This window comes from Haemaphysalis longicornis, unplaced genomic scaffold (assembly GCF_048455015.1).
Source record: "Haemaphysalis longicornis isolate Haplotype H1 unplaced genomic scaffold, Haemaphysalis longicornis Haplotype H1 scaffold_6, whole genome shotgun sequence".
NCBI lineage: Eukaryota > Metazoa > Arthropoda > Arachnida > Ixodida > Ixodidae > Haemaphysalis > Haemaphysalis longicornis.
In genome coordinates, this window is record NW_027526407.1 from 55,529,779 (window position 1) to 55,543,064 (window position 13,286).

General features: G+C 48.7%; 1 protein-coding gene across 1 annotated transcript in view; it reads left to right on the top strand.

Annotated features, from left to right (window-relative positions):
• Positions 1-13,286, top strand: part of LOC144142729 (uncharacterized) — a 46,415-nt gene that overhangs the window by 18,521 nt on the left and 14,608 nt on the right. The window contains exons 5-8 of the mRNA XM_077674405.1: positions 2,997-3,040; positions 3,853-3,880; positions 5,648-9,645; positions 11,293-11,350. Of these exons, the coding sequence (XP_077530531.1) occupies positions 2,997-3,040; positions 3,853-3,880; positions 5,648-9,645; positions 11,293-11,350 (4,128 nt within the window). The remainder of the gene's footprint in view (positions 1-2,996; positions 3,041-3,852; positions 3,881-5,647; positions 9,646-11,292; positions 11,351-13,286) is intronic.

The window sequence follows — 13,286 nt, forward strand, 5'->3', positions numbered from 1 at the left end:
AGACCATGTAATATGATGGCATTGTTCCTTAGAGGCTGAAGTTTATTTTTCTTCTTACAGGGGACCTGAGCATGAGTAAGCGATTACTTTATAATTACTGTTTCGATTTTGCATGAGGATGGCATGCACAGGAGTGGAACAGCTGCATCATTAAAGGAGCCATGAAGAGAAAACAAGTTTGGTTCATTCAAAAGATTGCCTCGTTAGAATCATACTGACACCACTTTTAAGGTAAACTTGGCTCAAATAAGCGATATAATTAGGAAAAAAGGGAATGGCCATGCGACCCACTAGCTCATTTCCCGCAACAGAACCTATGTCATACCAGCCAGCTCTGCGATTGGCGGAGGCCGGCAAAAGCAAACGCAAATTAGGCAGAACGTAATGAGCCATTTGCGCTTAATTTTAGGGCGCATTTTTTTTAAAGCCCGAAAAATGGTGGGACAGACCGCGGAAGTTGCGAAATCTCACATAAACATAGAAGTACCGATGCGTACTGCTGTTAATACTGCACGCACTATGCTTGGTTTAGCTGCACAGGACCGCGGGGCTTTGGGGCTGTCTCAGGCGACACTGGCCAATTGATGCAGGCAACGGTGTCTTACGTGACCATATTTGTCGAGCGAGTGCTATGTTTCACGAAACGAGTATTTTCTCCCTAAACAAAAACAAGCCAGGTTTAAATACGGTCAAAAACAAACTGAAGGCAGAAAATGGCTTGCCACAGTATGGTGGCGCCATCTATGTTGACTAGCAGTAAACGAGGCTCCGCAATTAGCTGCAGAGCAGTCAGTTCCTGTTATATCGTTGCAGACCAGGAAAATGCACGATTTAGCGGGGAAATCACAATTTTAACTTAAATTGAATTATTTCTCGGTGAATAAAGCATTGTTTCCATCCGGAAAAGTGGTGGGGGCACTATAAAACGTGAAATATTTCGAATAAAATAAACTTGTATTTTGTCTTCATTGGCTCCTTTAAGCGCCAAACTACCTGCGCTAAACTGGCCATATTGCGCCAAACTCTTTTATCAGCTGCTGCCCTATGAATCGGCGCATTCAAAAACAGCGAAAAGGGCTATCGCTTCACTGAGTCTAAAATCTGCATTACAAAAATCGTGCGCTCACAAGATGCAGGACGGTTTTATCAATCAGATTGGCAGGCTTTACTGGGCCGGTTTCCCTGGCACTGTCGTCGTCCCTGTGGCAAAGGCGTTGCTCAAAAAAGTGAAAGGAGAGAAGGCCAAAGATATCTCCCGCCCGCAGAAAACTGATGTCATGCCGTACATGCACAGAGTGTCCCGCAACATGAAAAAGGTCGCCGAAAGATACGGGATCACCCTTGCGTTCTCTGCCCCGTGTAAACTTGCACGCCCGTGCTCGCGCATGTCGGGTGAACGCAGGAAGAAGGCATGTGGGGAAAAAACACTCAAATCGCTATGTCGACTGTGCTGTCGGTGTTGTATACGAAAACCCGCTATCTTGCGGAAGGTCTTGCGTTGGCCAAACGGGCCGTTGCGTCAACGAGAGAGCCACAGGGAACGTGAATTGTTGCTTGGAAAAGATAGCGGAGTGCATTTGCCCACCCACTCTCGTGCCTGCGGTTGTGAGCCACGGTTCAGAGGTGAGAATACTAAGCAAAAGCAAGGACAGGGCTGCGAGGGAATTAGCCGAAGCGTATTATATCGGGGAGAGAGCGGATGACTGTGTAAGTGATACCTCGATTGCTCTCTGCAGTAGCGAAATGGTTTTTCTGAAAAACGTGCTGTAGACATATCTGGTTTTGTTATCATCTGTGTATGCTCCTTCCTTCTCGCCCTCTTTTCCTGGGAAATATAAGCACATGCGTAGCCGAATAAAATAGTTGGAAGTTAGCGCCTGTCTCGTCTACTCTGTTCTTCTTCCATACGTTGTTGTTGCGCTCCAAATCATGGCATCTATTTATGGCAAATCATGGCAATTAGCCCAGCAAGAAGTTCTTCTCAGCGGCATGCTGTGCTTGGAAAATATAAAGCACCGCCAAAAGTCATCTATGGAACAGATAGCAGAATAAAGACGGCGATGAGAGAGGAACCATTGAGCTGGTTAATGCGCATACTGCTGGACCTTCTCATAGGGAAAGCCAGCAATCAGTGCGTGAAATTGCACACGCGTGCACTGACTTCTAGAAAAGCCTTAGTGGAGGGAGGGGGCTTAAAGGGGAGCCAGCATCAAATTTAACTGTCTTGGTTTTTATTTTTATTTTTATTATTTTATGTTTTTTTTTTTTTTTCTGTTGCGAGTAATGGCTAATCGAGAGATCGCTAACTGTGATGGCAGGTTGCTGGAAATAAACCGCTGCACAATTTATTCTTGCCAGTTTAGCTTTCTGTAATACAGCCTGAGAGCAGGTGGGAGTGAGGGCATCACTTACTACACCACTTTTCATTAACCCCCTCTAATCCTTGCACAGTGGGTGAAATTTTGTCTTCACCATTTCTTACAAGCCCTCTGGTCAGTTTTGTTTCGGGAAGGGCCTTTTCCTTCATGCCTGTCACTGGGCAAGTAGACCCCTTGCTGGCCGACATTTACCGTTAAAATGCGAAGGCTGTGTTACTGACCATAGTTAGGGCCACTAAATGCTGGCATTGTGCTGCAGTGGCTGCAATGGGAACAAATGAACTGTTCTCATCACTGATGTTCTCGGTGGTGAAATGACCAAGGGATGGTGCTGATTCAGCCGCTTGGAATAGCCTGCTATTAGCAGTGTGCTATCCTTCAACCATATATTGGCCACGTTGTTTGGCGGTCTCGGTGACTAAGATTGGTAGGCCATCACCAAGGTCGAATGTCTTTGCTTCCGACATCTGCCTAAATCTTTTTCCCACCTCCAACCAGAGCAGAGTTGCTACTCGCTAGTATACTTTGGTCTTGCTGCTTTCAAAAGGGACAGTATCTACATGGTGGTGTAGTCTGGGTTCTCACCCTGTGCCTTTGTGATGCTGCGCTTCTTTTCAGGATCTTTGAGCGTGAACAGTCCGGAGAACTCGGCAGCAGCGCAGGTAAGGCCTTTTAAATGTCCGGTAGAAACGCTCAAAACAGGCGCTAAATTTTGCATTTTTTTTATTTTCGTCCAAAATGCGAAACTGTGGGAGGTGTTATAGGCTAGAGGAAGACTTCCTCTACCTTTCCGAGCAAGTAGCAATGGCAAGAGACGCCAAATTCTCAAAATCGAAAGTTGCTGATATACAGCACGTGTAGCACTTTCTTGAGCCACTGCAACTGAATAACATAGATTTTTTTACTAACTTCTCGTTCGAATTTTGCCTTGACCTTTTGCAAAGTTGTAGCTAAATGTACAAAGATAATTTTGCGGGCAAAATCTCGAAACAGAAATTGCTCGGAAAACGCGATTTTTCGACGCGTATCTCCCGTTAATTGGGTTGTTCTCTTTTCCGCGAGGGCTCCAAGGCTCTTGAAAGGTGCGACTAAGCGCTGAGCAGTGGCTTAGATTTGTAGTTCTGCCATCTCTAATAGAGCTCAGGGGCCAGCAAATGCTGTTTACGAGATACGCATAGGAATTCCCGGGTGTTCTAGAGTAGTCCACGGTATTTCACTATGTTGTCTACAGGGAATGAAATATGCATGGCTCCGAAACTCGGCTGTTTCTCTTTTTCGTGTACTCCCTTTTTGTAGTGTGGAGGTGTCGAGCTTTAATTACCTAAATGCAATTGTCATGGTTGCAGGCATGCGTGAGGGGTACCCAGAACAGTCACTAAAGTGTCTCTTTCGTGAGGATGCAGTCACGTTTAACCAAGTGCCATCGGCAAATATGCATTGCGTGCGTGTTTTTCTTTTTTTTTTTTTTTTTCAGACAATGCCGCTGCTCCCACTTTGTCTGGGTGAGTTGCTTTGCCTAACACATTGCCATGTATGGCTGTGTTGCACATGGTTAATTAAGCTAGGTTTGGTTGTGTTGTAAGAGAAACCTGATATGCTATCTGCTTGCAGTCCACTTGTGGAAAAAGTCTACTTCTCCCCCACGCCCTTTTGGAAAAGCATTGCAGAGCAGAAGCTGGTTTCTGGTAGCCACAGAAACGATTAGGAAGAAAAAGTTATCATCTATGAAATGGAAGGAGTGTAACTTCTGGTTACGTCTGCGATATTCGTTTTAAATGTTTTTGCAGGTAAATTTTGGAATTTGCGAATGTTACAAAACTTGGATGGTGGGAGCATAAGTTTAGCTCGCGTCTGAGGTACCTTTTTTTTTTTGAGCAAATGTGGTTAGCTTCACGGCCCCCCAAATTTTAGAACTCTGAATGCCGTTGCTGCATTCCGCGCTTTGCACGTAACATAATGGCAGTGGCCTTGGGCTGGATAGAAATAAGCTGCCGGTATGCTAACTACTTGACAGTGGACGTGGCCTGAAGTACCAGCAATGCGGCCTGGTGAAACCTAGTAGAGAATTTGACTTGGTCAGTCGCGTGGCCAGTGATTTTATGCTTACTTCAGATGATGGACTTCGAACTTTGAATGCAGATCTATATTTGGCTGGGACTGGGCAACTTGCCTCAACTCTCACTGCTCAAGTGAAAACATAAGCCTTCCCGTTTCCTCATTTTTGCAATTTAGATGTTTTTGGTCTGTTCAGAAGTCACATAAAGATAGCATTACATCCAGAGCTCGTGGGGGTTTTTCACCGCCATGAGTTTTTTGTGCCGTACACTTTCGTTCATTGCCTTATCATTCTAAAGTAGTTCGCATGTTTCAAAATTCAAGCGCAGTTATTTCGAGTTAGAAGTTTCCAGTGATCTAAATTTTGCCTTTGCCTCAATTGCATCTGCTGTCGATGGGGCGACACCGCAGTTGACATCATTTGTTAGGTGTGAGCAAGTGATTTAATGGTCACTTTATTTTTTTGTGTGTAGTCCTTCTAGCCAGATTAAATCCAGCCTGTGTTAAACTTGGCATGTTTGTGACTTCCCCGTAGGAATCTTGACAGAATTAAAGTTGTGTGCTTTCGTTGTAGTGCCTTTGCATCACTTCAATCAAACACATGAAGCTGAAAAAAACATTTAGAGCCCTTCTTCCACTGTGATTGATTGAAGGCCAGCCAAGCTGTATTGGTGGATAGCTAAAGTTATGAATAGTGACCTACTACATATTGATCGAATAAAGGCACATAGACATGACTTCCTTAGAACTAATTCTAAATTCTCATATGATTTGTTTTTAAAATAGCTACGGTAAAAATAGTTACAGCTGTAATGTGTAACTCTACTCCCTCTGTAAAAGGCCACGTATATTGACAGCAGCCAGGAATTCCCCATCTAAACTGCACTGGGAACAAGCTGATTATGACAAGTAAATGCAACTCTGTGGAATGGTAGCTGTATTAGCAGCCGATTTCATTGTAATTTTTTTTTTTTTTTTCAAGATAGCTACATTAGATTGAGAGCTACAAAGCATTTTGCACTAGTTCTGGAACGAACGTGCGCAATTCTTTGTCAAAGCGACTCGATAAATGCACGCAATTTCGGCTATAACTGAGTGCAAGACAGCTTCGCTGAAAAAAAAAAGTGCATCCAAAGTTAAATTTTTTTTGTTTGTCAGTACTTTCCGCTCAAAACGTGTGACTGTGCTGCAATCTCTTCTCCATTCAAATGCAGCGCGGTTCCCGTCACTGCGGTTGATGACAACACCACGAAAAGGGAAGAGGCAGACCAGCTGCTGCCATTCCAGTGCAGCGCCCACGAGCAGAGCTTCTACCTAGAGGAAGCGGATGAAAACGACGACTGTTCTCCGCGCAAGAAGATCTCTCCATTGGAGGACGCACTGTCGTGCCTCATGTTTGGGCGGGGTTCCGCCCCAAACCGAACCACTCTTGCAGACGAAAACATGGACCTCACTGGAAACGGTGCTAGCTCTTCACCATCGACCTCCCCTCTGATTTGTGTGAACCGAACCACGCTGGCACACGAAAGCATAGAGCTCACCAACGCTGCCATCTCAGTCTGCGACACCGCCGCCTCTCCGTCGCCTACCTCCCCTCGCATTCGCTGGAACCGAACCATGTTTGCCGTTGAAACCATGGAACTCACAAAAGCGGCCATGTCGATGTGTGACCAGAACGTCTCCCTCGCACCCTCCCCTTCCCCCCTGAACTTGAATCAGACGAGGCGTGTTCACGAAACCATGGACTTCACCAGAGGTGCCATCTCGATCTGTGACGACCCTGCGGAACCAACGGGCACTCGTTTCTTCCCAAACCACCCGATGGAAATCACCGCCGCCGGTTTTTCGCCGCGAGCGCCACTGGCATTGCCTTTTGGCAAAGAAGTCACTTCGTACGGCCCCGACACCATGAATGTCACCTGTGTGGTGAGCGAGGAGTCTCCCTGTGGGGACAAGTTGCCGACGGGAGAAGACGGGGCTGTGTCAGCTCTCGAAGTTAACCGCGATGAATGCCTATCTCCGCCCTTTGCCGAGCCGACGGGCCTCCCAACGGGCATACTCCAAATGCTGTCCCAGAAGAACTCCAGTACGTCGTGGTGGGACGAGTCTCCCGAAAGGGAGGGAACGGCTGTGGAAGGCCGGATGACGCCTACTCCTGCACCAGGCATTGAGACCCACTCTGAACAGGCAGCCAGTGGGATTCCAATGGCTGAAAGCACCTTGTCTGGTACGAACCTTGCTTCCAGTAAGCCTCACCAGATGACCTTGGCCACACAGTTGGGAGCGTTGAATTTGCGGGCTGCAGATGGGGAGGAAGGCGTGGCGGACTCTGGCAGTGGGCTTGGAACTGCCAAAAGTGAGCCAGTCCCTTCCGAAGCCACTGCTTCTGTAGCAGGCGGATCAAGTCTGCACTGTCCTCCGGTTGAGATGGTTCTAGCAGCGGATGACGTGGGAACATTGGAGGTTAACAGTTCAAAGTCCATTCCTGGTGTGCTTGAAGGTGCAAGCTCGGATGTTGTCAGCCTGGACGAGGCATCCTTCGGTAAAACGCAGCACGTGTCGGCCATGATGGACATGACGTGTGCCAGTTCGAGGCCCGTGTTCGCAGCGGATAAAACTGTTCCAGACCCCTCAAACCGGGAACTGGCTCCTACCACCATCATGCCACTGGACGACATGGAGGTGACCTGTGGGGTCACCAAGACGGTTGAGGGCCAAATGAGCATGACTTGTGCCGATATGACCGGTTTTGCCACCAACCTCCTGGATGCTACGTGTCCAAGTGCGGGACCTGGTGGAATGCCAGGTGTTGGGACTCCAACTCCCGCTTGTGCGAGTGACGATTTAGGCCGTGGCGTTGGTGCAATGTCGGACACCTTAAACGCCGCCACGGGGGTTGAAGAAAACGCAGCGTGCAGCCTCATCGAAGACCCGCGGTTCCGTCGCGCTGACATCTCGGCACTGCACAACACAGCAGCAGGACACGCTATCAATGCAAACCTCACCGGTCATCTCCAGATTGAAGCAACCTTAACAAAGGTCCACCACTCATTTGCAGTTTCAAGTTCGAGGCTGGCACCTGACGTCGCGTCACCGACGAACGACTACGGCTTGGGAGTGGAGTCTCGAGACGTTCCACTTTCCAGCGAGGGCCAGTGTCCGTCCTTTCTGGAGGGCACCCCGAAACGTGGACACACGAACAGGATTTTGAGTCGCAGCGGAACACCGGCCAATTGCACTCCTGCGAGGCGTGGCACTTCTGCAAGCAAGCGCGCTGGAACATCAACTTCGGGTGTTGTCGTGATGAGCTGTGAAGAAAGTGTCGCCCTCCAGCTTCTCGTCAGCCCCGCCAACAAGAGTGTCACCCGAGCGAGGACACCGACCCGGTCGAGCAACACTGCACCTCCGCCAAGTTCCAGTTGCCGCAGCGCTTCCCTCAAGAAGAGCGTCGGTAAAGCGCACAAGGCTCTCAACGACGCGCTGGACTCGACTGGGGCTGTCCCTCCTGGTTGGGATGTGTCTGCCCTTCTGGGCACGTCCGTCAGCTGCATGAGTTCAGTCCCCGCTGGGTTGGATGTGTCCGCTCTTCTCGCCACGTCGGCTCACAGCATCGGTTCGTCTAAGATTCTTGACGATGTCTTCTCTCCTGCAAGACGGAATGCGCAGGGAATGAACAGCTCGCATTCTGGTGCTGTTGGTGCTTTGAAACGTTGGGTGGGAGCCAGCCAGCAGGAAAGGGGCTCCAGTTCTTCACAAGTGCCAGACGAGCATGGCGGGGTAGCCAGGGCAGTGTCAGACCTTGACAAGACCGGAGCTGAAACGGGGGCAAAGGACCAAGCTGACGCTCTGCCTCTGAAAGAGCGCGCGGGTGCAAAAAGTGCCAACAGTGCTGTCGGTAGTCACTCGCGAGACGCTGCTAGAACTTGCAGCACTGTCGACAAAGTTCATCCTACAAAACAAGCACTGGCCACCGAGGCAGTCAGTGCAAGGAACGACCACATGCAAGATGCTGCCCTCACCAACCCATCAACCTGTGGCAGCAGTGCTTCTGTTTTGGAACCACAGCGCAAGAGCACAACGTTTGTTGTGAACGCGGGGTGCAACCGAAACAGCGCTACGTTCGTTCTAGACCCCAAGGGACGACCTAGTGCCACATTTGTCATAAACGGCAAGACGCGGCCTAGCGAAACTTTCACAGTCGCTTCCGCGGAATCTGGCGTGCTAAGTAGTCGTGACAGCAGAAGCAGCGTGGATGCAGAACCCCTTCTCGCTGCATCGGGACTGAAGCCAGCGTTGACAAGTTCATGCTCGCATTCAGAGCCAAGGCGGCACGAGCCAAATGGCAAAAGCGACCGCGGGAGCAGCATCCAAAGCACAGTCACTCCGAGGTCCAGGAAGAGGCTGCAGTTCGCAGATGTCGTTACAGGGTCCTCCTTTCCTGAACACAGTGCGAGCCACGGCGGAGCGAGCGTTAATCGGACCAGGGAAGGGACGTTGACATCGGCTACAAAGCCGCGACAGCTTTCGGAGCACAACGGATCTTCCAACTTGCAGCAGTCTCTCGGCAATCGGTCCGACGCAGTCGGCGAGCTGATGGACATTTCGGCACCAAGCTTTGTTCCGAGCAGCGACGAAGGGTCCATCCAGCAAAGCCTGCCTGCTTGCCCGAATGACGCAAGAAGAGATGGTACGAATTTTGGCAGGCTGATGGTGTCGCTTCCAACGGAGCAGCCAGAGGGGTGTGGGGCTGACCTGGCAGAAAACAGTTCGGCATGCAGTGACAAGGCCATACCGACGGTGAACTTCTACTCTGCGTCCTCATCATTTTCAGCGAGGAAGAGGGCCAAACCGTCGCCACCATCACCACCTCGGACTAAGTCGGCACAGAAGGCTGCATCGACGTCAAAAAAACGGTCGGCAAAGGGTGCCCCGAAGCGCCATCTTCAGGCCACCCCGACGACGGCGCACAAAAGGAGTAAGGGGTCAAAGGCAGTCCGCAGTAGCCATCGCAAGGAGCCCGTTCCCCGAAAGAGTACTCCAAAGACATCAAGACGGGCTCTAAAGTCACTCGAGCAAGAGCGTGCTGATGGTGTCACCAGCGAACGCAACGATGAGTCATTCTCGTATGGTGTCAGACTGCAGAGCGTTCCCACGTCACCAGTGGAGAAAGCAGGCGGTTCGGAGGCCACACAGGCTAAGCAGGTGCCCAATGGTAAGCTTCTGGCTCACCACTGTTTAACGGTACAGCATGGTGTTGTTCTAGTTTACGCACTAGCTTGGTTTACATACACTGGGCTAGTGTACACACAGCACGTTGTTGGCCTTTACACACAGCTTTTTTCTTAAGGAATACTGTTAAACAGATAACTATGTCCCTGGCTTGTTACAGTGAGACACTCAAGGGAACCGGGGAAACATGTTTCTTGTAACCAAGGTCTTTTGTAACCAAAAATTCTAAAAACAGTGCGGCGTCGAACATGAACACTGTGTTATAAATCGGTATCAAAGCATATTCAAACATTTCGACAATAAAATTCTCACTATGGCTTAAGAAAGTCATTAATAGTAGTTTTTAGGGACTGCAGATTGTGTTAGCTTCCTTCCCAACTTTTGTAGGTAAAGCACTTCACTTTGCGAGTGTCCCTGTTCTCAAAATACTGTTAAATTGCTCTTAGACATTTGTCAGCCTTAACTGCCGACACTTTCTGTCCTACAGTACCCTCCTCATCCTACTCCTCTGGTTCGTCCTCTAAGGCACCATTTACCTAATTAAGCGACGATCACATGATCTGTAGGCTCCTCAAACACACAGGGTCCACATCTGCAGACACAAACTCCTCAAAAGTTTCTGGAACCTCTGCGGTTGATTGGCCCAAGCTTCATCTTCATGACAGTTTTCCACAAGGTCCCTCTTGTAAGGCTCCCTTTCATCGTGTCTCTTCTAACTAGTGAAGAATTTGCTCTAGGGACCCAAAAAAGTTGTCTTTGGTAACAGCGTCTCTTGTAACCGTGTCTCTTGTATGCAATGTTGCTAACACAGTGAACATAGGAAAACCAACCAAACCATTTTCAGTTGTCTCTTATAACCGAGTGTCTCTTGTAACAGCGTCTCTTGTAACGGTCTCCTGTATGAGGTTCTACTGTATGGCCACCTCGAGTGCGTGGACAATTGCTGTTGCTGTGCCAGGCAATAAGTGTTTCTTTCATTACGCGAGGGGCTTTTGGTGTGTTTGCAAAACCAGCCAGGTTAATCGAATGCCTGAATGGGAAATCAGTGTGAGGGGATTGCTTTGAAGGCTGCTTTGACTCAAGCTCTCAAAAGGTTTTTTTGCGTGTGTGACTTGTCAGAGCATCAGTGTGTGGGCTAGTTGGTTACGATTGTGAGACGTTACTTCTTAGCGCACACGAGAACAGTACGGAAAAAGAACGCAGGGCTGTTTCACGAGGAGGAAGGGGGTGTGCAACAGCACCAACGTAGATTATTTGACAGTGGGCATGAATGGTAAGCTGGAAAGTCGTTTCATTTCACCCGACACACCTGAATAGTGTAATTTGACGACAATTTCTTGTCTAAAGAAGTCTCGTTTGTGTCGCCCCGTCAATAATTTAGTCCTGTCTGTGCCGATGTTGCGGAAATCTGAGCATTATTGTCTGGCTAGTTTATTCCCACTTGTAAAGAATGCTTTTCTTAAAGAACATCAAGCAAGAAAATCTGGTTGTTGAGTTAGTTCGGGAGAGGATGGTTTGGTAGCCTTAGGATACAGCATTGGTGCACTCAAGTGGTTGCCTCCATCAAAATGACTTCCCGCCCCCTTTCCCCCCCCCCCTCCCCCCTTTTTTTTTTGTAAATTCTTTGCAGACCCTGGAAGCCACCCAGCCACGGAAGTACCGGCTTCCATGGAGCTTGAGGAAAAAGAGTACGGGAGTTTGTGTTGTTGTGTTTCTTGTGCACGAGTACGGCTTGTGCGTGTGTCTTCAGAAGCAAGCAGAGGGCCCTTCTTGTTTGACGGTGATCACGGGTCTTCCGAATGCTGTTAGTCTCAGAATCGCAGCCGTTTCATAGGGCTAAGGCCATGCCAGTGTTTGAGAGCTGCAGGTGGCTGCAGCATTTGGGAAGTTCCTTGAAGGGCCCAGGAAGGAGTAGGGGGATTGGCTTCTAGCCAATCCCACCCTGTGGCGGCCATTCTTGGTAATGTAGGGCTGATAGCAAAACCTGCATTTCGCTAGTTGGAAAAAAATGTCTGGACTTGCGTATGGGGAGGGGCTGTGATTATATATCAAGGGTCTTCATTGAATACACGACTTTTCAGTCTGATTCACTCTGAGTTACTGAAAAAAAAGTTATGAATGGCGACGTCCTGTGCTGGACCCTAAATGTTTCCTAAGTGCCGAGTTGGAAAAGTTGAAAACGAGAACTGGAACGATATAGGCGTAAAAAACTGTTTATTGTCAATTTATTCTCGATTTATTCGTAGCCAGGTGTTTTTGTGGTACGTTTTAACACCAACTTTCCTACTTTTTTTTTGATGCCTTGTGACTTTTTCGTGTGCTGTGGCAGACCAAGGTGCAAAAGTGGAAATGATAGGACTGTGCAGTGTACAGAAACTGGGCTGGGTACACACGATGTGTGTTTAAGAGGCTTCGTCTGCAAGATGCTTACGTTTTGTACTCGATCGGCATCGCACAGGACAAAAGTTGCATTCGTGAACACAGCATTGACTGCACAACAATCCTAGCATCACTAGCGGACATTGTTTTTCTGCCACTGTTCATTCGCAACGTTGGCTCATCGATGAGCATTGAAAATCGTGACCCAAGTGCCCTATGTTAAGGGAACTTTTACAAAAAAAAAAGGCTGCCGTCTCATCTCGCGAAAGTGAATGTCCAGCGAAGCTATTTTAACCACTACACATGCGGGGGGGGGGGGGGGATGGCATGAACTGTTCCTCGTCGTGTCAATGGGCTTGTCGTTTTCGCTCGGCTTTTCTTGCGGCAAAGCCTTGCAGATGCTTTATCGTTCGTCGTGCTGTTTCGATGCTTGTTTTTCTTTTTTGTTTTGTCCCCCCCCCCCTTTTTTTTTAAAAAGAATACTGAGCTCTGTGCTGTGTGTCTGATTAGCGTGGCACATGCACTTAGCATCTGAGGACTGCTGGCTCCCGCTCGAGTTTTCTGTTAACGACACGAAATTTCCCGACCAACGAAAGGTTAACAGCTTCGCCGCAAAGTAAAGTTTGATAGTCTATTCTGCAGTAAGAGGAACAGCATGCATATTGTCGATGTGCGGACATCGTGGGCATAACCCCGTTCCCGAAGCTCAAAATAGCGGGGGATAATGAGGTCACTGAATCTGCCCGTTGCGACCACGGATAGTTATTGTTCACTCTCAAGCAATGCGCCAAGCTTGCACTGCAAAGACGTTTGGTCGCTCCACAACCCTTGCTTCTGTGTGCATTGCTGGGAGAATTTGCGGGACCTCATTGGAAGAGGGTGGATTCCATATTCCCCAGATCAAGGACGAGGGTTTAATCTCGGCTGCAGTGGCTGCGTTTCAGACGGAGGTGAACAGCATGAACGCCCCTGTGTGTTTGAAATTTCGGCACACGTTAAAGATCCCCAGGAGGTCGAAATTAATTCGGAGCCCTCCACTACGGCGCAGGCCTCGTAGCCTGCAGGTGTAGCTTTGCCAGTTAAATGTCGTAGTTTTTAAAGCAAAGTTTTCAGCCTCCTAGTGATGTCGCATGTAGTCCACCAGAAATGCTTTGCAGGAAAGCCAACTTTCTCTGGTGATGATGATGATGATCACAGGTGAAAGGAAGAAAAATGAAAACGCTTCCCGTGGTCAGAATGGAACCC